General features: G+C 39.2%; 1 protein-coding gene across 3 annotated transcripts in view; it reads left to right on the top strand.

Annotated features, from left to right (window-relative positions):
- The window catches only part of DCAF1 (DDB1 and CUL4 associated factor 1), a 48696-nt gene that overhangs the window by 23296 nt on the left and 1347 nt on the right, over nucleotides 1-24053 (top strand). For all 3 annotated transcript variants that reach the window (XM_050904494.1, XM_050904492.1, XM_050904495.1), the window contains exons 14-22: nucleotides 376-574; nucleotides 1271-1353; nucleotides 2288-2372; nucleotides 3831-4064; nucleotides 4602-4695; nucleotides 5174-5278; nucleotides 6133-6206; nucleotides 7425-7529; nucleotides 20484-20739. In XM_050904494.1, the coding sequence (XP_050760451.1) occupies nucleotides 376-574; nucleotides 1271-1353; nucleotides 2288-2372; nucleotides 3831-4064; nucleotides 4602-4695; nucleotides 5174-5278; nucleotides 6133-6206; nucleotides 7425-7529; nucleotides 20484-20739 (1235 nt within the window). The remainder of the gene's footprint in view (nucleotides 1-375; nucleotides 575-1270; nucleotides 1354-2287; nucleotides 2373-3830; nucleotides 4065-4601; nucleotides 4696-5173; nucleotides 5279-6132; nucleotides 6207-7424; nucleotides 7530-20483; nucleotides 20740-24053) is intronic.

The raw sequence follows: 24053 nt of genomic DNA, 5'->3' as shown, positions 1-24053 counted from the left end.
ATGTGCCATGCATTCTTGTGTTGAGTGTTTCAGAACTGTTACAAAATTTTTTGCTAGCTGTCTGTACTTATCCAGGTGATGGCATTACAGATTTTCCATCAATCCAACTTTGAAGATGGACTCCAGGTGCTTCAAGTTAATGATGTGCTTTAACAGAAGTGCCTAATAGTGCAAAACAAACCCTGAAACGTTGCAAACGTCGTAACATACTCGCTTGAGCGCTACTCTTGCAATTGACACTTAGCTTGTCCTAGAAGAAAGCTACAACTTGTACCTACGTGATTTTTAAGGACTGGATTTAATATCATCACACAGCATTTCAGTTTTGCTTTTCTTCTCTCTTTTGGGTGACCCTTGTATTTCTACATTCTCTAGGTTCCGTCCAATTTCTGTGTTCAGGGAAGCAAATGAGGATGAGAGTGGCTTTACCTGTTGCGCGTTTTCTGCAAGAGAACGATTCCTAATGCTGGGTACTTGCACGGGGCAGTTGAAACTCTATAATGTATTCAGTGGACAGGAAGAGGCCAGTTACAACTGCCATAACTCTGCCATCACGCACCTTGAGCCATCCAGGGTAAGTAATCAAAGACATGTTCTGAGTTTTAGAAGTTCTCACGGCCTAAGCCCTGGTATGTTTTGGGCCCGTCTGGATATGCAGGTCTAAAATGCACCTACTGACTGGCCTGCAATGCCTGTCGTTAAAGTACTCGTAATAGTTACATACTCCCTCTCTGCGAGTTCTACAATTATATTTTTTTCTTCCCAAGATAATAGAGAAGATGCACAGTGGCTGTGTGCCTTCATATGTAATGAATATATGTCTGGCAGTGGAAAAATGCTTAAACTGACTATGTATTTAAGATAAATGTGAGATAAGATATCAGAGTTTATATCACCTCCCTCTGTTGGAGAAAGAAATCTTTTGGGGGATGATTCTAGGAAGAAATAAAATGTAACTGATTTATAAGCAGAATGAACTCCACTCACAGGGCATCACAATTCAGGCATGGATTATCCTGATTTTATCTGCTGTTAACATCATAGATCGTTCCCAATTTTATCTGTAATGTTTTTCTTTGTCTGCCAAGGGCTCTTTATATTATACATAGTGTTAGATACCTAGACTTTATCCCCATAGGAGTAGTTTAGTAAGCACAAAATTTGCTATAGTTCCTAAATTCATCTTGTAAGTGTAAGGTAAAGTGATAACCTCTGTTTTCCCTGGTATTCTTTTCCCTTCCTCCCTGCCCACTTCTATCTGGAAATACAGGATGGATCTTTATTGCTGACATCTGCTACATGGAGCCAACCTCTGTCTGCATTGTGGGGAATGAAGTCTGTCTTTGATATGAAGTAGGTATACTCTGATCCAGCTGCAGGTTATGTTGCAGTTAGAAGCACCATTGAATATAGGCAGACACCCTAAGAAATTCTATGAAAGAACAGTACAGCACAGCTCTCACAATGTGTCTTGTGAAAAAATAAAATGTGCTCCCTTTCTTATGTTTAGTATAGTCCCTGTTTTATTGGGTACAAACAGCTTTGCTAAATTGTAACTACCTAAAGTCCTATTTAATGCAAGATAGATCAGTAAAATCACTGTTGTCCCTGAAAGCAAGAAGTATGTTTGTATTTTTATTCTCGTGTTTGTAAATTGTCTTGACAATCTTTCTGTAGTCAGTTACAGAATTTTACTAGCATGGTGATTTGCATGGTGAAATTTTCAGACGTGGATACAAGCTATTTCAGACCTGGATAAAGCTATTTAAAATTGATTTCAGTATTTACAGTTGTTCCTTCCCATAAAAAATGGATGGAAGGCTCTTCATTTTTAAAAGGTTTGACTGTTGTCTACCTTAGTTGTAAGCAACAGTTTTGGTGTGACCTGTTTTAGGTCAGCTAGAGGGCATTCTTCAGATAAAAAGTTTAACGTGCCTCAGGCCTGCATGTGTATTTGAACATTCGTGATGCCATTCATTGCTCACTCCTCTAAATAGTGTTATGTTTATGGCAGACCCTGTTGATGACGAGTCTGTGAATTTGCTGCTTGTGTTGTTTTCACTAGTCTGCTGTAAAGGCTGTGTCTGTAATAGATATTTTCCTGCAAATGCCAGTGGAGCATTTTAGCGTTGTAGTATGCTATGGTCAATGGTGAAGGAAAGTCTTTTCTACATTTTTAGTTTCTGCATTATTGAAACGTCTGCTGGAGGGTGTTGGGGTAGTGTTTGGTTCACACAGGCGGTTTGAATCTGCAGTTCCTTGAGTTCTTTACTGACTCTATCTACAGGCATTCCTTCCCTGATGACCACTATGTGGAGTTCAGCAAGCACTCTCAGGATAGGGTCATTGGCACAAAAGGAGACATTGCCCATGTAAGTACCAATAAAGGTCATGGTTGTGAAGCTGTGACAAGAATAAAATTCTTTACAGGACATTTATTAACAGATCTGGGTGCTATGATGCTCTGAGTAACTGATGAGCTAAGAGGCTTAGAGGAAAGCTTTGGAAGCGTCAAATAACTTCTCCCTGTGTCTAAGGGTATAAACTTGACCATTCCAAAGCAACTGTAGCACAAGCAGTGTGCAATGTGTTGCCTCTGTGGTTAGTTTTCTGGGCAGTTGTAGAATCTGCTTTGTTTTGTTCGTTTGAGAGAGATCGTGCAGGACTCTTCCCCCCCCTCCTTCTTCTTCCCCCCCTCCCTGAAGTTGCCTCCTTTGCCTTATTTTTCAGTAATAGTAGTAACAATAATAAAGACTCCACTGTAAACAGTAGCTCAGTCAACAGCTGTGGGAAAAGGCCTATTAAAAGTGTCCTTCTTAGAAGTGTCTTCCTTTTGCCCCCCCCAAATTTGCAGCTTGCTTTTGGGTAATTTAATTTTACCAATATATTTTCAGAGAATGCTGTTGTTGTGTTGTGTATGAATATCTGCAAATTTGACAGAAGCAGGCTTCAGAGTGCTTCTGCGTCTTGTCAGTGCTAATTTGCATTCATTATAGGCACTGTCTCTTTTGAAAGAGTATTTGCATAAAAAATTGTCATGAAACATAACTTATTCAAATTATTTATGGTTTTACTTATTGCTCTGATTTGTTTAAGCAAACTATCCATTCCTGCCCAGTTTTTAACTTGGATTTATCTGGAAGTCAGATGAGTTTGTGTATCGTGTTTATCTGGTAAACAGATTTGTTTTCCAATTCTAGAGAATTTTTTCCTCTAAGTTTGAACGAGAGCTAGATTCTGAGGGACGTTACAGATCAAGTTTATCCGAGAAGATGGTCATAAACCCTTTGTAGTAGTTAAAGCCCTTCTTATCTTTTCTATCTTCCAACAGTTTGTTGGGGCAAAGCTCAAAGTTGCCTTTCCATGTAAATGCCCGGAATTTTAACTCCTTTTCTATAGTTTCTGGTTTTTTTCCCCTCACTGTGTGCTTTGGAGTTTTTATGTTTGTAAATACCATCTGCTCTGAAAGCAGTTCCATTACTGAAACAGTTTCTGGCTAAGTGGCACCTTGTGACTGCAGCTTCACAGCCCACTTCTCATAATGGGGTTAGTTTCTTTGGAACTAATCCTGATCGTATTGAAATATATCAGTGAACCTGCAGTAAGCTAAGTGCTGGCCAAAACATGTTGTGAGACTTGGTTCCAGCTGTGAAAAACTATTAAAGGACTGGTAGGAAGGGTTATCTTTGGAATGCTCTCACTTGAAATGGAAAAGCAAAATGGGAAATGGGGTGATTCTGGAAACAGTCTAGAAGGGGGAAAATGGGGTGATCTTAGGCACAGATATTACAAATTGTGACTAATCTTTCTTTTTCTTTTTAATCTAAAAGATCTATGATATTCAGACTGGCAACAAGCTATTGACTCTGTTTAACCCAGATCTTGCCAACAACTACAAGAAGAATTGTGCCACCTTTAACCCCACTGATGACCTTGTCCTAAATGATGGTGTCCTCTGGGATGTCAGATCGGCACAAGCCATCCACAAGTTTGACAAATTCAACATGACCATCAGTGGTGTTTTCCATCCCAATGGGCTAGAGGTCATAGTCAACACAGAAATTGTATCCTTTGGCCACTGTGGTAACTGATGTGCTGGGACCTAAAGAATTTGTATTAATAAACAAGTAGGTGTTTGCAGAAGTTGTATTAATGGTCTGCTGTGTTACAGGTTATGTATGGTAACAACAGGTTTTGTCTGTGAATCAAGTAAGTAGGGACTGTCAGACAGCTAGCTAATTTAAATCTAGATTCTGCCTCTGATATGGCCTAGAGGAAATAACACAGAGAGAGAGCAAGAGAGATCTTCTTTTCTAATATACTCTGTGGTTCCTCTGCTCTCTTCCCATCCCTTACCAAGATCAACCTTGAAGCTACTGCAGTAACCTCTCATGGCTGGGAATAACATTTTGAGTAAGAGGTTTTTCATTTTGAACACGTGGAAGGGATTGTAGTGCTAGAATCTGACTCCGGTTCTGTCATATTTGCAAGAGGGTGGCAATGAGGTTTCTTGAACGCAGTTAATCAGTTGTTTGCCACTGTGTTGAAAAGGAAATAGAAACTTTCAATTGTTTGTTGCTCCTTAGCCTGTATTTTTTCAGTGGGACCTCCGAACTTTCCATTTGTTACACACAGTACCTGCACTGGATCAGTGTCGTGTGGTCTTCAACTATACTGGCACAGTTATGTATGGAGGTAGGACTTCTCAGTCTTATATTACTGTCCTTGGTCACCTCTGGTTTGAGATAAGTAGATGCTTGTTCAGTGAAATTGGAAGCTTCAGAGAGTTTGTCTAACTCCAGGCCTTACTGGCATGTGTGAACTGGAATTTTTTCAGGATGTTTATGCTACGTGTATTGCTGACAAAGACAGTTTTCTCTAACATCAGCAATATCGCAACTCATTTGTGAGATTAAAAATCAACCTATTGAAAAAGAAAATGTGTATAATGGCAGATCTGATGATGCTTGAGAAAATAATTTTGTCCTCTGTATTAAGTTTCAGTGATCTGCAGTATTAATAAAGGCAGCTCTGGAAGAGTAGATATTAAATGGGTCTTGCCAAGCTATTAAATAAAAAGAAAATTCATATCAGAGTCTGATTTGATCTTAAGTTGATTAATGATAGTGACGAATGGAAGGTGGATGTGTGGAATAATCTTTCCTTGTATCAGCTATGTTGCAGGCAGATGATGAAGATGACCTTCTGGAGGAGAGAATGAGAAGTCCCTTTGGCTCTTCTTTCAGGACATTTAATGCAACTGATTATAAACCTATAGGTAAGAGTAAGAGGGGAGCAAATAGCTTGGTCTGGAGGTTTGAAGGTTTATTGAAAGTTCTGCTTAGTAACATTCACTTCCTCCTCTCCTTTGCATGTGTGACAAAACAAATTCTGCTATGACCTGTTCTGATTGAAGCTCGAGAGTTGGGTTTAACACTGAAATAGGTTCAAGTATCATATCCCATTCAGTGTGTGATTGTCTTACTTGCTACCATTTAGCAGTTCTGGCTTTATTTTCTTTTCCTCTTTCCAAGTAGGGCATAATCTGAGATAGTAGGTCATTTGGCCAAGATGTCATTGGTCTCATTTCAGGAAGGGGCTTTTTTCTTTTTTTTTTTTTTTTCTTTTTTTCTTTTTTTTTTTTTTTTAAATTTAATTTTGTTTTCCCAACAGCATTTCCCCATGCTGATAGCTCAAAATGCTTCAGTTTGGCCTCCCGCTTGCAAAGCTCCTGGAGCTAAGCTGATTGCTGCTATGGACATAAACAAATGTCGCTTTTGCTGTTGAAAGGAGACGTGGCTCGCAACTCAGTCCCTTGGTTGCCACCTATACTGGAAGATTATCTGTTGTTTACTGTGCTTAAAGAAGCCAATAAATGTATTGTCAAGGGAGGAGGCACTGTGCAGAGCTGGTTAAGAACTTACCTGGCTATTTTTTATGACAGTCTCCAACACTTCTATTTTGTTTTACAGGTTGAATTAGTTACAAATGTTCGTTTCACTTATTTCAGCTGTTGTTCCTTGTCTCAACATTTTATTACTGCTTTTAGGCATATATTGTTAGATCTTTTCTTTCAGCGAGCATTAAGTAATATGCAGTTAACCACTGAGTTTGTTTTGTGATGTTTTCCAGCTACCATAGATGTAAAGCGGAATATCTTTGACTTGTGCACAGACAGCAAGGACTGCTATCTGGCTGTCATTGAGGTAAAGGAGCTAAGAATAAACTCTGGTCTCTGTAGCTGTGGTTTGAGTGCAATGTTTTTTGTTTCTTTTTAAAACCTTCAGAAGTGATAATTCTGGAGTTCCTAATGTTAAAGTCATGTCCTAAGCAGTGGTGGTGTTTTGATGATGGTAAAGATGCTGTTAGCTTTTTGTTGTCCACCCACAGCAGTCTTGTTTTGCTGCCTCTGATTCCTTAAGCTTCCAAACACATTTGCCTCTCTTCTTCAAACACTTCCCACTTTAAAATGTGCAGAGGCTTTCCTTCTCATATGTATAGAGAGAAATGCATTTTTTTCCTATTTATAGCAATAATTTCCTATTAAAATTTGCACTGTATCAAATAACTGGGAAATGCAATCTTCCTGGGTCTTCTCATGGAGCTTTTCTGTGAATCGCTCTTATTGTTCCTTTTTCACTTGTCTTCCTAGCAAAATCGCAGAAGCTAAGGATTTGAAGCAAAAATTACTGAGCGAAACTTCTGTTTGTTAGGCGTGAAGTAAAATTAAACTAGTAGGTCCAGTTGTTTGCCCAATAATATGTTGTCAGTACCCAATTTCTTGAACCTGACTATGTATGTGTAGTGACTAATTTAAAATCCTGTCAACTTAATACTCTGTGAACCACCGATCTTTACAGACCAAAAAAAGCAAGTCAAGAATTGTAGTAGGGCAAGCTTCATGTTTAACTACTGAAGTTGGAGTTGTCAAGGTTGTGAGGCCAGGATATGAAAATTTTATTTTATAGGAGTCATTGGAAATGTTACTTCAGGGCATGTGGCAGCAGTGGTTGCTGGGGTGTCAGACTGCTGTCTTCTAGAACTCATGCTATATGACAGCTTTTAGCATTCTCTCAAGGCATATGGTTCAATGATATGATAGGGAGGCAAATTTGAAAGGAAGTGGTGTGCCGTTAGGTGAGAACTAACCCAAAGCATGTTAAGGATCCAGTAAAGGTTTTGTTAAGTCTACTAGTAAGAGTGTAACTTGTGGATGACAGAAGCAGAAAGTAGATATTTACATCACTCCTGGGCTGGTCCTTGAAACCAAAGAGACTCGTTTTTAGTGCTAATTGTACTGCTGCTAGTAAATGGGAAGGAAGGATTTTGGTAATGTTTCTGTGATTGAGATCAGATATAGCATTGAATATGAACGCTGAGCTTAACTCCTGGGGCTAACTGCTGTGTGGGCATCTCCTCTTCAGAATCAAGGGAGCATGGATGCCATGAACATGGATACAGTTTGCAGACTGTATGAAGTGGGCAGGCAGCGTTTGGCAGAAGATGAAGAGGATGAAGAAGAAGATCAGGTGAGAAGTGTAGCATTAACCTGGTTGTTCAAGAGTAGCTATTAGCCATCTACATGTGAGAGGCCACAGGTGTTCATTTATTGCCCATAAAGTACAGATGCCTCATTTGGTCTCACCTAATGTGAAGTAGATCACTTTACTGTCAGTGTAAACTAAGACTGTCTGTGCAGAACCTGTGTGAACAGTAACTTTGTGCACGGTAAACCGACATGATAATTTATAGTTTGTTTATTAATTTCCATAAGTGTTTCAATCTTGATCAGAAACTTTGCTGTTTGTTCTGCTTGTTTTTTAAAATATTTTGACACCCAGTAGAGACAGTAATGTTTGAGGTTTTCCTTTTTTCAATTCCAAGTCTCATATTTGGGCATAACTTGTCACCAATTTCTAATGAGACACAACTTGTGACTAATGCAGTGAAACTGCACAGTACTTCTACACAGCAAAATGTTTTAAGAATTTTAAAGAAAGCTGTAGGTTTGCATTAGGATGTGTTGGTTTTCCTCCTCAGATCAGCCATTTGATCTCTGGCAACTTGACAAAAGAGCCAAGAACTGCAATAAGTGCTCCTCAGGGTGCAGTTGGTAGAATACACAGTAGCACAGAATACTTACTACAGTACAATGAGAATTAAAGACAAATTTGTAGCTTTTTGGGTGTCAGGTGTTTTTTGGTTTTGTTGGTTTTTTTTTTTTTTTTTTGAACAGGCAAAGACCTTATGCTTCAATTCACTAAAGATTTTAAATGCATTATTCTCTGCTCTTTGGTGTCTGCATTCTAGTAAATCATATATTTGTATCTCCTGTGAGAAAAGCTGACTTCATCTTTTTCAAAGAATGCCAGAAGGTAATATTTTGGTGGGTTTTTTTCCAGACTGTGTGGAAAGCTGGATTTCTGATACCCTTTCTGTCTGTGAATCTTCCTGTTGCTAGGTTAAAACTTTTACTTTCTAGTTCAGAAGACTGGATAGCAGATCCCAGGAAAGAGTAATTTTCTTTGCAGTTAGTTGTTATAATTACAATTTCACTGTAATTCTGAAGATAAAGCAGTAGTTCTGTTTTGCGTACACAGTTTGCTGTCCTGTCCTCTCAACGTGCTACAAGGTTGCAGTTGAAGTCTTGGCATTCTTACAAAATCATTGGTCACTGTTTCTATCCCTAGATTGGATGGATTCGGTTTAGGAACTTTTAGGATGGGTGAAGAGTAGAATTCCTTGGGAAGCAATGAAGGGTGGGGGAAAATTACTGTTCCTTCCAAAGTGTTTCTACTTTCTAGCCATCCACTGCTTATCTCCAGGTAATAGTTTCTATTTTTGTCTCTGCTTCCACTGTTATTGTTCACATTCAGTATATTTTAGTAAGCTTATTCACATTTTCTTTATAAAATCTCAAAAAACAGTTTGTAGCAGAAACGTACTTTGCATTGTACAATGATTAACTAGCAGCTATCAAGACACTGTTTTGTGATATCGCTGCGAAGTGTTGACTTAACTGGAGATCTGTATTTGTATAAGAGGATGCAGTCTGAATGCTGTTGGTTCCAGGCTGTAACACTAGGTGCCAAGCAGAGATAAGGTATCTGTCATCCATCAGATGTGACTGGGGACATTTCCTGTCTTACAAATGGAGGTGGCCCCAGCAGAATTTAAGTATGCTAAAAGCTTTTCTGTAAAGCTTATGGAGTATTCAAACAAAGCTGCTCCCGGATCGATTTGCAAGCTAAGAGTGACTAGTTGATATTGCATAATTGCTGCTTTTTATGGTCTTCATTTCTGGGGTGTATAGATGTTTCTTAGATGCTAACTTTTAGGGATGGTTACAATCAAGTTTCTTTAGTCAGAGAGATTTGGTTTTAATATAAACAACACTTAAGAAACCAAATTCAATCTATATATATTTAGAAAAACATAAACTAAACCCCTTGGTCTCTGTCCCATAGCTGTTCACTGTTGTTCCTCCAGGTTTGTTCTAGTCTTAGGCTTTCAAAATATTGCTTTTGTCTCTGTAGAGACATCCAGCATTGAGCTAGAATGAGTAGAGGTTTTCCCGAATAAAGACGGAATCTTTCTGGCACACTTGTCTGTTAAGGCCAACAAGAGTAATTTGTTTGCTGATGAACAGGAGTTTTCTGTGTATACATGTGCTCACACATATCTAGGTGTTTACTACTTGCCTAGTTAGTTTCTGTGATTTAGGCTTTGAAAAATTGGAAATAAACTTTCAAGCTTGTTGGGACTTCTCACAGATATTCTAAAACACCTTATGGCTAAAAGAAGATGCTTTCTGATCTTTTTCATGAAAGTGGTGTGGGGGGAAATCCATGTGAATCAACATTAATCTGGTATCTCTTTGGTCAAGATTTTTAGAGCAGATATTAATCTGTTTGGCCTGTATCTTCACACCTTGACTTTATGCATATATATATATTTTTGTATATGATCTCCATGGGTCCACAAGTACAGTTTTTTGCCTGTACAGAAAGTAATAAGTACTCAAATAGAAGCATGTTTGGTGGGCAAGCCTTGCTTGGAAGTCATGTGATGCAGAATAAAATTGCTTTTAAAATTGTGCTTGAGACAAGTTAAGAACTGTGGAGAAAAATATCTGCCTGACATTTTTTACTTTAAATTTTGATGCCTCATGATGTCAGTTTCGACAAGTGTCAACTGATAGCTCTGTGACGGATTTTTGAAAAGCAAAAGACTGAGAGTCTGTAAAATGAACATAGCCAGGGGTATTTGGCCTATAGATATCTTTCAATTCTTTCTCTCATTTAAGCAGAGAAACAAAACAACTGTCTTACTCCCCCTTTCTCAAACCAAACCTTGTAAAATCAACTGATCTGTTATATAAATTACCCTCAAATTAAATGATCAGGTTGACTTAGCTGGCTTGTGCATGGTACTGCTGCAGTAAATGTTTATGGTTTTGTTTGAAATAGTTGAGCATAGCACCACTGTAGCTGGGTTCTTCCTTGGCTGTTATACTAGCCTTTCATATGGGATCTCTGGAAAGCTGCGTTTTCCTAGTTATGGCCGGTAATCAGGGGTTGTCAAGCCTTGTTAACAAAACAAATGCTAAATGGATATTGATACTCTGTGGTCTGTACTTACTACGATAACTGAGGGAAAGTGAAGATGTAACACGCTTAGCAAGAGCCGGTTTGTGAGCTTTTTTTGTTGGATGTTTTACTTCAAAAATACTACTCTTTCTGCCATGAACTTTCATGAGTTTTGTGTATTATTTCACTGCTGGGTGAGTATCTAAATGGATCCATCGGTGACCAACAGTCTCACTCACGAGTATTTGCAAAACTGTGTTCAGTCTGTGGGGAAATAGGCAGTTTCCTGTTCTTCAGTCCCGCAGGAAGATCCTCCTCCTCTTCCTCCTGTATTTGCCACTATTTCGATACACTCCTTCAGAGTTAGGCTTAGCAAAAATAAAATGGGTATCTGAGCTACTGGTACAGATGCTGGACCATCTTTTGGTTGTTAGCTTGCTTAATTCTTATTTGTTTCCCTTTCCTGGCTGATTAGTATCCCCTGTTTCACTCAGTAATCTACTGTCTTCTATAGTGAGGCAGATCCGGAATTTCAGAGGAAATGGTGCAAAGGAAAGTGAACGTACTGATCTGGACTAGAAATGGCAGTTTCTATGGGCTAGAAAAGGAGACTTCAGAAATATAAAGTGATCAGAAAAGCTAAAACCAAGGGAACTGGCTGACCACAGAGTAGACTCAAAACTGTGAAACTTTAGTCTGGATGACATGATCTTCTGAGTGGGTTATAGGATTTTCAGTCTGTGCATTTTTACCTCTTTATTTTAGTTTTTCTTTCCATATTAGCTCTTTAAGGCCTATTTTTCTCTGTGGTACGTGTGGATGCATCTGTGAGGCTCAAGTAGTATTCTCAGTTATTGTCATGTTCAGAGAGATTTATGGCTTCAGCAGCAGATTGCTTCACCTAGCTGTCCCTGTCCTATAAAGTGTGTTCTACTTCTTTTGCCAGAACTGAAGAACTGTTAATTATCCTGCAGTGCTTCTGGGCTATCGAAATGGTGATGGTAGGTGTGTAATTTGTCTTTTTGCATTGGTTTAGAAAATTCTAGGTGATATGAAATGAAAGCTTTGGAGATAAGGCAATAAAGACTCGAAAGACAATCACTGTTCTAACGTGGTTTAGCAAGGATGGAGAATGTTTTTCCTCAGCTTTCTATGTGGTCTTTGTGATCCCAGTTTCTACTTTTATTTTATGACTCTCCCCCTATCTGCCTGCAACAGCAATTCCACTGTACTTTTATTGCTGTTGGTTTGATATAGGTTTGTTTTCATGTGAATACTTATTTGCTGAGGAAAAACCCCACAAACCTTAATCCATATTGGCATATGTATTTGAGAACCATCAGACCATGGTGGTGCTTTGTCACTACAAGCTGCCTAGAATGATTTATATCATCAGGGACCCTTAGTTTTTCAGGAGCTGTAACATTTGAAGATATGGTTTGTTTTGAAATCGTGCTCGAGATGAAATGGTTTACAGGATAATAGCTGGGAACAAGTATTTTCAGACAAATGTCTCAACTGATACTAATATACATGTGTTTATTGCACAGCTTAATAGGAATCTTTGAACTTAGTTGCACCCGGGGAGGCTAAGTAAAGAGTGGTTTCCATCAAAGACCTGTTTACATAACAGACACATCTTTTGAACAGGCATCTTCCAGAACAGATATTTAAAAAAAAAAAAAAAAAAAAATTTCCCGGTACCTGTACTTCTTACCACATTTTTAGATAGTAGCAAATAACTGTGACTGCTTCAGCCTATTCTGCTGTTTCAGAATCTAGTTTCACTAGCTGTCGGTTAGTGCAAACGGAGGAAATTCTTGGAAAGGGAAAAGTAATTGGAGTTTTCAGAAGGCTATACCTAGTATTATGGAGTAAAACAGCTTCAGCAGAGATGAAAGCATATTCTGCCTGTTCAGTGACAGAAATCAAAGGCTGACTTCCTCTCACCTAACGCATTTTTCTAGAATTCCCAGAGTAGTTCGGATCCAAGAAAATAAAAGCTGCCTCAGCTGTGATGAGAAATGTCAGTCAGAAGCTTGAGAAAATAAAGGAATAAATTCTCATCCATAGAGGGAGAGTTCATTTACCTGCCAAATTTTGAAATTCCTTTACACACTGTTGTTTTTTTGTCATGCAATTAAAGGAATGGGCTTATTTTTGTGAGTGAGAGTGTGAGATCAGTGAGAGGAAGGAAGAGAAGCAGATTCGGAAATTGTACCTAGTTCTGGACTCTGTATATTATTTCTGAGCCCTACAGCACAGAGAACATAAGTCACATTAGAACACATTTATCCCTAGCATTAAGGGTATATCAACTGTGAAATGACGACTTGCACATGCCTCAAAGAGGACAGTGACTCTGGAGTTAGATTGATTATCATCAGGTACATACAGTCATGTTAAAATGAAAACATTCCATAGGCAAAACCAGAGTATTGGTCAAAAGAGTCCCAACTGAACATGCCAATCCAACAGAGGCTCAGTCACTTTAAAGCTTTTGTTTATCTGTGTCATGGATGCTTTCTCATTCATCACAGGTAAGTAGTCATTGTTAGACAAGCTAAACCTACTTACATAGACTAAGAAAATAACTGCTTTTTTATTTCTTCACTCCATGTTTTGCCTCTGTGACATACTGTATGCTGTTTGCTGTTTCCTGTATTAAATCTGCACATACCTACATCTGCATAGAAGCCTATGGTAAGATTCCTTGCTTGTTACATATAGTAACTTCTGCGCATTCCCAGGCTTCTACGTTTTTAGCTCTGTGACCTCATTAATGGCTATGAAGAAGTAGAAATTCTAACACTGAAGTAGCCAAGAAGGTAAAAGTAGGTGCAGCCCTGTAGTGTGGAGGAGGTGAATACTTAGAATGAATTTAATAGTATGATAATAGGAAGTGAGTTTGGGCTTGCTAGCTGAGAGGAAGGATGGAGACTAGGTAATCTAGGACATGAAATTCCTTATGTGCTTGACCCCCTAGAAGGACTGTTGGCTATATTTGAGCTTTTTCCACTGCCCATTGTTCAGGGAGCCTGAAGAAGTGGGTGGGGGAGGAATTGGATAGAAACTCTTAAGTGACTGAAAACCAGACATTGTCACTTTGTCACTCCTGAGAATTGCATAGCAAAGGATCATAAAGTACCAATATGCTACACAGATGCTTTGGAAGCAAAGACAACAATTGTCAGAAGATATGACAAGGGGATTGTCTGTGGAGAAAGATAAATTACTAAAACAAGGAGAGACTTATTCCTCTGGAGTGAAACATTCTTCAGTGAACTTGTATTTGAACAATGATCCTATGTTTTCTTTTATGAAGGCAAAGCCCGTTCCCATGCTGCAAATAAGTAGTAATTAAAATAATACTGATAATTTGGAAGAGACCAGATTACTAAAAATGAGTTTGCTTTTCTCTTGGAGAAACTTGGGGGAGGAGGGTGAAAGAGAGGGAGAAGTAAACTAGTAGGTGGTTTCTTGCAAAAGCAAATAAATTGACCAAAATAATGAGACTCTGGGAAACATGAATTTCTTTAAAAACAAACAAACAAACAAAAAAACCCCCCACAAGACTAGAGAAAATAAGCCGTTTATAGAAGCAGATGCTTACCAGCAGATGATTAGACTTAGCTACAAATAGCCAGAATTGAATTAAATATGAGCTGAAAGACTTGAAAAAGTGGGAAAAGCTTCACTGACATTTGATTAACTGTTTTGCAGGTAGAGAAAAGGCAGCCTCATAGATGAAAATAAGAATAGTTAGAGTAGAGTAATACCATATAGCATGATTCAAACTGAGAGGTGCAATAGAGATTGTGTTTTCAGAGGAAGGGACTGTTGCTGGAAAGCATCTGCAGGTGGGAGCTGTGGACTTGGAAGTGATGATAGGAGGTGAGCGTGGGGCTGGGGAAGGAGCAGCTGTGAGATGATGATAGCTGAACAGTTCATAGAGCAGCAACAGAGGCAGTTGGGCAGAGAACTATTGACATAAATACTTGGTTTGGACTGTGAATCAACTCCTAGTAGAGGAAGAAAAAGTGAATGAGGTGTTAGATGAAAAGATGAAGCTTTTTGTAACAGCTGAAACCATGTCAAATAAGCAAAAAATCAGTGACCTGTAAATCTCAAAATTGAGTTAAGGTTTCCAAACCTAGTATCGACAATTGAAAAAGACCTGTGGATCTTCTCTTGGCAGCTAACAGCCAGCCTAGTGTAAATTTGAGAGATTATGTAATCTGCAGTTGAGAAGTCTCAAATTCTGTTCATCTGGTCATAAAAAATTTTTTTATTCAAGAAATGTAAGAAAACTCCATAAAAAGTTAAGACTTTAAGTTAAGAGCGCTTATAAAGCAAGCTGGTATATTTTTATATACGGCAGATCTGAAGTGCTGTAAGCCATACTTCCTGAAAGCGCTTTGTACATATACTGATTTAATGTTAAAATACAGTGCAGAAATATGTTAAAATCAAAAAAATCAAAGTTCTGCCTAGTTAACATGTATTTTGCATCAGAGTTTGAATAAGTGAAAGACTGGGGTTTTCCTGAGCCTTTGAATGTTTTTTTGAGATGAACACCAGTGAATATGTTAAGTATCAATACCCTGTACTACCCAAAAAGACAAATTTTGCTAATTTTGTATATGCAAAATGAATGGGTAAAGGGGAACAGTAAGAAAGTCTATGATGATGATGAAAGTCTGTGAAGTGCGTGCAAATGTGCGTCAAAGAACAATATGGAAGAATACACATAACGCTTGAACAAGAGCAAAGGGTATTGACTAAGCTCTGAATGGGCTGTAAGTACTGGCAACAGGAAGAATTAGGTCAAGTGTTTTTTTTACAGTGCTGCCACCCCTCTATATGCCATTCTTTTAGGGGATGTTGTTTGGTTTTTTTCCTTTGTAGTTATAAATGATAAATTAATTGAACCAAATCTACTTGGCTTTCTGAATCTTTACGTAAGATCACAAACTGGTAGTAAGAGTTAAGTTACCAGTAATTTGCTTTGAGATGATCTTGAGATAATCCTTTGCTATGTAATCAACTTTCCTGATTCTGTAAGTTAATGTCCAGCTTTTTCTTGTACTACTACATCTCTGTATGCCTGTATGCAGGCATGTTAAAAAGCTGATGTGAATCACTTTTGCCCTCTTAATCATCCTCAAAGTAGTTCCAGGGTTATAGACTGTGTGTTGAAGCTATTTATGTGTTACTGTGTAAGTGAATTAGTGAATTTTGGTGAGTTAATGAGTGTTGAGAGATTTCTCTAAGATGCATACTTGAATTAATTGTCCCATTTTGCAATCGTATCATAGAAGAACTGATAGTTCCTGCATCCTTTATACTTGCCTAAAGTGTATAACTGATGATACTATACATTACTGACTTACATTCTTAAGACTTTTAGAGTCAAACTGTTACAAACCCTTTGTATAGATGGTCTTTTTCAGCCTAAGCTAGTCTTTATTAGTTGAGTCAAACTAACTCTTTAGTTGAGTCAAACAATTTCTAAGTTAAACTGAAGCCTGTCCCTGTGTGGACATCCTACTTACATCTGTGGATAGCTATTCCGCACTGAAGTTGCAGCCTCCCTCTTTGCTATCCCCTTATAATTATAACCGGGGTTTTGTTTTGTTCTCTTGTTCACTTTAAATTTTCAGCTTTGTCTTTGTTCATTGCCTTATTTTTGCAGCCTTTTTGCTTTAACTGGGGTGAATCAGCACCGTAAGTATTTATGCAGAGAAGTGGGGCCAGGATGCCATTTTGTGTATGAAACAGGGTGGGTGTTTCCTAGATTAAAACACCTTTATTATAATTGCTATGCTATGTTTTTGAAGAGCAGGAGTTGGTCATCCAGGTATGTTGATACTATAATGACCTCTGCGTTGCAGCTATTATATAGTGACATCTGTGTATGCTGGAGAGGAAGAAGAGTAACACTGGCACAGTATTGTGAAGATAACACAGAAACCCCCTAGTATGTGTTCACTATAATATATAATAATAAAATTAATACATATCTATATAATATATAATTACAAATTTGAGTCTCATTAGGGGTCAATGGTTACTCTACTTTAAAGTGTTCTATTCTTGGCATCTATCAAGGTAAGGCTCCCTTAAGTTAATCCTAAGTTTAGGTATCTACAAGCAATTAATATACCTGAACCACCATGTAACTAAAATGGGTAGCAATGTGACATCCTTAATTCAAAAGCTGGGCTCCATCATCTCCCTCTGAGTGTTGCCTACTCTATTTAAAAGGGAGCATTAGATTTTTTCTTTTTTCCTCCATCATAGCCTCAGGTTGGGATTGTTTGCAATCTTACATGAATTACATAGGAAGATAGGGATTTGGTCTGGCTGTATTGTAGTAATAGTGCACCTGGCTGTAGACCAGGCACACAGAAATATCAGGCAGTGAGTCAGAGTGCTGATAGTGAGGTAAAATGTTTTACAGAGGGAAGGTAATGAGATGGTCAGTTTGTGATTCTACAATACTACCCTTGTGCCTCCTGTAAAGATAACTGGCAGCTGTGAAGTGGTTTCCATTGGAGAGGAGAGAGAGTATTCTAAAGAAGCAGAGGAGGAATGTGAGGACTCCATGAACAGTTCCAGTTCTCATCTAAGCAGCTTTTACAGAGAACAACCCAAGGAGAAGAATATCTGTAGGCATCTAAAGGAGTTAGTGATGGCTAAAAGAGTTCCTTGATATTGTTTAAGTCATATGGAGTGTTTTGGTCCATGGGTTCTGTGGATCAGTTTACTCCAATGAGGAAGATAAGCACAGGTGCATGCTTGTTTTGCGTAGATGTGCATGCTGGTTCTTTTTTCTAGCAGCACCTGTGTCATTGCCCAAAGCTCTTGGGAACTACGGACGAGTAGGTAGGAGCTTGCTTTTTGCAGGTTTTTCCTTCACAAATCCAGATATGGTTTGGAATAACTGTTCTGCCTATCTTCCCTTGTGACACTGCACAAGGATTTTTTTCACTGCTCTTACTCAGTATGCTTGCATGAGTCATTGGGGAAGGCATGCCATTTTTTATCTGTATACGGATCCCTTATGTGAGACAGTTGTGGTATCTGATGAGGATACAGCCTAGATATCAATTAACAGACTGAATATCACTTACATATGATGGTGTTAGGTGTGAGGAAATACCAGGTGGAGTCTTTCTCAGCTATATGTCCCACAGATTGGTTTTGGGTGCAGAAGCTCAGTGTGCTTTCCTAAGAGAGATCTCACCACATATATGCAAGCCTTGTATTTCTAGACTGGAGTATTGCAGTGTGCCTGCAGAGGTTTGTGCTTGGAGATTGTTCAGAAGCTAATGCAGAATTAATTTGCCTGTTACTTAGCAGAAGCACCACATTTTCCAAGTTCCTGTTTGTGTTCTTTAAGACATGACAAAGTACAGATTTTTCACTACTTAAGATCACTCCTCTTGAACTGTGTTCTGTGTCACTCATTCAGCTCGGTAAGGACGTGCACAGTGTGCATGTTGCACTCGCTCCGTCACATGCACACGTGACTTCCTGTAGCGTGGTTTTCATGCTATTTTCTGGTTTACCAAGGACAGGTATAATTTAGATCTCATCTTACTGGTCTTAGGTGGTTTTTAAATGAGTGTGGCCTGATTTTAGTCGCCTGCTTCAGATTTAGTAATTTAGACTGGAAAGGTGGAAACATTGATTTCAGTTCTCTAGTCTTCTGTTGCTATTTGTATTTTCACAAAGAATTTTTTCCTCACCGGTTGGTATAATCCTTCAAAGTTAATTTGCAGCTAAATATACACCCTTTCTGTGTAATTTGGTGCTTATTCTTGTCAGCCAGAAGAAATCTTTAGCTTTATACAACTATAATTCACTTTATCCTGTATTTGAAGGGTGATATTGCTATATATGCCTTGCCTTAAGCTTGAATGAAAATGTTGATAAAATAGTATTTCAATTTCCAATAAATATATTAAATGTGAAACATAATCAAATTCAGTAGTTTTGACATTTTCTTTTAAGTCATTGTGGGCTAGATATTTAGGGAAAAAAAATGCTTTCAGAAATTCCACAGATGTAGAAACCAAGAGGGTACCTAATTCATTTCAGAATCCTTTAGGTTTCAGCTATGTGGACTCTAAATTAATCTCATAGACAATACACTTTTTTCCTAACGTCTACAGTTGTGTGTCTATCTCCAGACACTGAAAAACTTGGCTTCATTTTTCCAAGCTTTTTAAATAAATTGATCTCCTCCTTTCCAGCTTCAGAGTTGTTTAGAGACTGAAAAAGGAAAATAAACTCTCCTGCCTTTTCAGTTTTTAATCAGTTTTTCAATTCTGAATAGAGTAATAAAGTTTAAGACATTGGTCTCTCTGCAGATACTGCATAGAACAAAAGTAAAAGTTATTAAGGCACAAGCTTTTATACTCCATTCAATATATTTTATGGATAATTATGCTCAGTATGGCACTGTGAACTGCAAGTAAGATATTTCCTCTCCCAGTGTGTATATAATTCAAAAAGCAATGTCCGTTTAGTTGAGGACTCATTGGCTCAAATTAAAGTTTGTAATTGCCTAAAATAAGCATAGACTTTAATACAAGTTGTTTTAATTTTATACTTAATATTTCAGAAAGAAAACTATGTAGCAAACCAGTGCTTTTATATTGTAATCTCCATTTAAATAACACAGCACTTTGGTCAGTAGAGGAGACTTGGCTGCCTTCTGCAAATGAAGAAACAATAAAATTTGCTCAGGCTTTTTGGCATTCCTTGTTTCTTTTGCCTATGACAGATGTTGGATTTGTGTGGGTGTGGTAGATTTTTTTTATAGCACTGACTGAAGAAAAAGTAGGTTGGGGAGATGACAGTAAGGTCTTTTTCCTCTGTCCTTTTAGATCTGAAAATGCAGCAGTCTAAAGAGCACAGCATGAGTGTGGTGAGCTTGAGGACCAAACTAACCCTTGAAGTGGGTTGTTAAATATTTATCTTAACTGCTTCATAATTTTGCAAAATGTGTTCCCTCCCGAAACAAAGGGGCAATTAAGACTGAATGACTTGGGAGCTGCCTTCCTGCCACATGAGAGCATTCTTGTAGAGAAAAAGGGTGTGACTGAGGAGATGTGCAGGTATATTGAAGCCTTTCTTTCAGTCTTGGAGACTTCCTGGAGCTTGGCTTGTGATGGCACTTTTTGGCCTCTCATTTTGTCTGGAAGAGCGATAGGACTGTAACACCTTCTTCCCACTCAGTTTTATCCGCTAGACACAGATTTCTGGATTTGATATGTACAATGAGGAACTCAGTTGCTTTATTGAATGCAAATTCTTATGGTTTGATAGAGAAAGATCTTGATCCGCAGGTAAATGCCAAAGATGAGACTTCTGAGCTGCTTCAAACAGTTCTATCATCTGAAGCTGAGTGATTCAGGGATTGGTTTAGGCTAATAGTATCTTTCCCTACATTTTACATCTCATCTAAATCAGGAACGACTGAGAGACTGAACATGCATGCTGTTTGATGCAAAGTAGAGGTTTTGGTCCAGTTGAAACTAAAGCAGTTTGTACAAGACTAGCAACAAAGCCATGGATTAACGAGTCTTATTGCATGTCCTTCTCAAGAGTGCATTGTGGTGACATGTGTTGATGGCCAGTATTGGAGAGGAGCTTGAGCCAATGGTACCTGTGTTGCACCAGCATTTTGCAGATAAGACTTTTCAGGCCTGCAAATGATCTAGCATGTGTCATGTTTGTAGCTGTGGAAAGAAAGTGTTTATAATGTGTGATGTCTGGATATGGGGAGAAGTGAAAACTATAGGTATGTTTTCTTCAATTATTCTTATTCCATTTTACATTTGTTTTAATGTCTGCAATGGACTATTTTTGCTGTCTTTATAGGAGGAAGAAGAGCAAGAAGAAGAAGATGATGATGAAGATGATGATGATACAGATGACCTTGATGAACTAGATACAGACCAGCTGCTGGAGGCTGAGCTGGAGGAGGATGAGAACAACGAGAATGCTGGTGAGGATGGAGAAAATGACTTTTCTCCCTCCGATGATGAGGAACTTGCCAACCTCCTGGAAGAGGGAGATGAGGGTGAAGATGAAGATTCTGATGCTGATGAGGAAGTCGAGCTGATTCTTGGAGATAGTAAGTGTGTGCCCAGCTTGGTAACCACAGGTGACCTTGTCCTCTGTTTAATGTCCTGACAAATATGCAACATCTACGTCTTTTCTGAAAGGACTTAGCTGACTTTCCCCCTCGCTGGTATGAAAGGCACAAATCATCAAGCTTGTTCACCTGTGGCCTCTCAAAGTATCTGTCAGTAAAAACAGCTCTTATCTGAGTGAACAACTGTGAGTTCTGGAAAGGAAGGTATCTCCTTTTTTTCAAGTGCTCCCAGGTGTGTGTGTGAGAACTTGGCAGGCCAAGAAACTCTATGTGAAGAAGCCATGTCTGATTGCTTGCCTGTCCTGCCCTTGAAGGGGACACTGGTTGAACTGTTACCTCACCTGTCTTCTCTGCCTTATTTGTACCTGTGAGGACAGAGAAGCATTTTTGGTCCTTGGTGCTATTCTTTCTCTTTTGTAATTGCTTAAAGTGCAAACCCAACATGTCGTTTCTGATTTCACTTCCTTTTTTTAGACTGTTCTGAAGCTAACATAACTTTTGGGATAAAATATAAATTTTTCTCTTTTTCTGGCATTCCACAGATACAGAGATTTGAAAAGTTAACAAAGTGTGTGTGTGTATGTATGTATGTGTATAAGAAAGAAAGGTCTGAACTTTTTATGTAGCAATTCAATTTGGAAAAAGGCCTCACAAGAAAGAGAAGGTGAGTAGGGATAGCATCAGGCTTGGGATTTGTGACACCAGATTCTGTTCCCTTTTTTGCAGCACAATTTTTGAGTATGTGCAGCCAAGTCACTTAGTTCTTTTTAATTTCCAAGCTGTAAAATGGGGATAATGTAGTTACCTTAAGTTAAAAGGTTGGTAAGGATGAGTAATTACAGTGTGCAAGGTGTTTGAAGTCCTGCAGTGATAGGAGGTCAATGTGAGAGAAGATTGATTCACACCTCAGCTCTGCCAATGCGCTGGAGGATTAAGCATGCCAGGCCTCTGTTTTGGCACTGATGTGGCTGGCAGACTCATTCATGTCTCTCTTCTCTGTTAGAATGTAGCTCAGTCGTTTTTAAGGATGTGACCACATCAGGTTGCCAGAGTTATTCTGTGGGGTCAATCTGCCGTTCTCTTGAAGGTAGTAGGTATACAATGTAGGGCCGTATAGGACATTTACATAGCTCGAATTCATTCATTGCATATTGCAGTTCAACATTTTGGGATTGCAGATAACTTCTGCCTGTCCCAGTAGCTGGCAGGACCTTCTTGACACAAATCCACTTCTGTTTCCTCAGGGGGTGCAGGGCCAGAAGCTATTAAGAGAGCACCGAGAGTGCTGTAACTTGAATTGTCCAAGGGGCAGAATGGAGGGGAAGTTCAGGCCATTTCAATAACTGTTCCTGTAACAAACTAGCTGCTACTTGACAGTTATTTCAAGTGTGCTCTGCAGAGCACTATGTATTATGAAATGGCTACGTCTGTACACCATTTCTGGATAGAACCACTTTATCAGAACTTTGATCTGGTATCGCTGCGGAGCTGCAGCCAGCCCATCCTGTGGCTGTTAGGTTGCTTAGCAGCATCTTTGGGAACTTAAAGCAGGGAGAGTGCTGTTCTGCCAGGCTGATGTATGCATGGTCCTTGCACAGGGTTTGATGAGTGGGGTTCTGTGGCTTCTTCTCTGTGACTTCAGCTTCATCTGGCTTGCTTTTGTTTCTCACCCAGCAAGAGCAATTAAAATTTCCCTCTCCTTTGCTTATGCTGTGTTCCAGAATTAAAAGTTGTAAGGGCACTGACACTGTTGCAAAGCACAGATCTGAAGCATAGTGATGTATTTACAGTGCTTCCTACGGCAGACCCTTGCTGTATTTTTGATGAACCCCCATAACATACAGTGGGTGTGTTTCAAAACAAAATAATTCAAAGAACAGTTCATAGAATCATATCATAGAATGGTTTGGATTGGAAGGGACCTTAAAAATCATCTTGTTCCAACCCCCTGCCATGGGCAGGGACACCTTCCACTAGACCAGGTTGCTCAAAGCCCCATCCAACCTGGCCTTGAATGTTTCCAGGGATGGGGCATCCACAACTTCTCTGGACAACTTGTTCCAGTACCTCACTAACCTCATAGTAAAGAATTTCTTCCTTACATTTAATCTAAATCTACCCTCTTTCAGTTTAAAGCCGTTACCCCTTGTCCTATCACTACCTGCCCCTCTAAAAAGTCCCTCTCCAGCTTTCTTGTAGGCCCCCTTTAGGTGCTGGAAGGCTGCTCTAAGGTCTCCCCGGAGCCTTCTCTTCTCCAGGCTGAACAACCCCAACTCTCTCAGCCCGTCTTCATAGGAATGCTGCTCCAGCCCTCTGATCATCTTCGTGGCCCTCCTCTGGACTCCCTCCAACAGGTCCATGTCCAGTTGAAACAGGGGAGTGAGTGGCTTTGGTTCCTTGTGCTTTAGAAGAGGTTTTATTTCCTTTTCAGGAATAATCCATGGAGAACCTTTTAAGTATGAATTTTGTCTTCCTCCTCTTTTGTCACCACCTTAGGGAGGGTAGATCTGTTTGTCTTGTCCAAAGCAGTTTATGCATTGTGCAGATCTTTCAAGAGCTTGTTCCTGGGCCAGTGGGGTGTCCTTTTTGAAATGCACCTGTGACATAGGTTGGAAGAAATACATGGAATTCTCACCAGCAGCATGGCTGACTCTTGTTTCCTCTTTTCTTCTGTAATCAAAAATGGCAACTTCCAGGCAGGTCTATAAGCTTCTGCCAAGCAGTTAACTGCAGTCAGGTTTACTTACAGACATGGAGCTCAAAATTGGAAGGTTGTGTGGTGGACTGGAGAATAAAGAGTTAGGAGATCCCTTTTCAAAGCTTTCCTCTTGTGTTTTAAAACAAAAAAACACGAACAACTTTTTCAGCTTCTCCTCCAGAGTTTCTGGATTGTTGTCTTGCTTGTGCTTCTTTCCCTCTTAGTGCATAAGTGTAGCTGCTGCAGCACTGGCTGGTGTTTTCCAACTACCCTTACATGGCTGTAGCTGTTCTGGGAGCACTGATGACCCCTCAGCTTAGGCTCAGTACGATGGATGGTGAGACTGGAGCATCCCTCGCTGATCATGGTGGAAGGGCAGCTGGCTGATCTTCAGGGAGGAGGGTTGGGGGAAAGGGTTTGTGCCCTCTGCTGCTTGCCTCTGATTTTTTTTTTTTCCTAAGGAAAGCATCTGAGTAGGGGTGAACCTTCCAGAAGGCCTTGCTTACCTTGACAGGCATTTTAGAGATCCAGTATAACTGAGATGGCTAAGAGGAAGTCTTGGTGTCTTTTTCTTTTTTTTTTTTTTTAAACCCTA

The sequence above is a fragment of the Gymnogyps californianus genome, chromosome 13 (genome assembly GCF_018139145.2).
Source record: "Gymnogyps californianus isolate 813 chromosome 13, ASM1813914v2, whole genome shotgun sequence".
Taxonomy (NCBI): domain Eukaryota; kingdom Metazoa; phylum Chordata; class Aves; order Accipitriformes; family Cathartidae; genus Gymnogyps; species Gymnogyps californianus.
The sequence above is the reverse complement of the archived record's forward strand: the minus strand, read 5'-3'. Positions and strand labels throughout refer to the sequence as shown.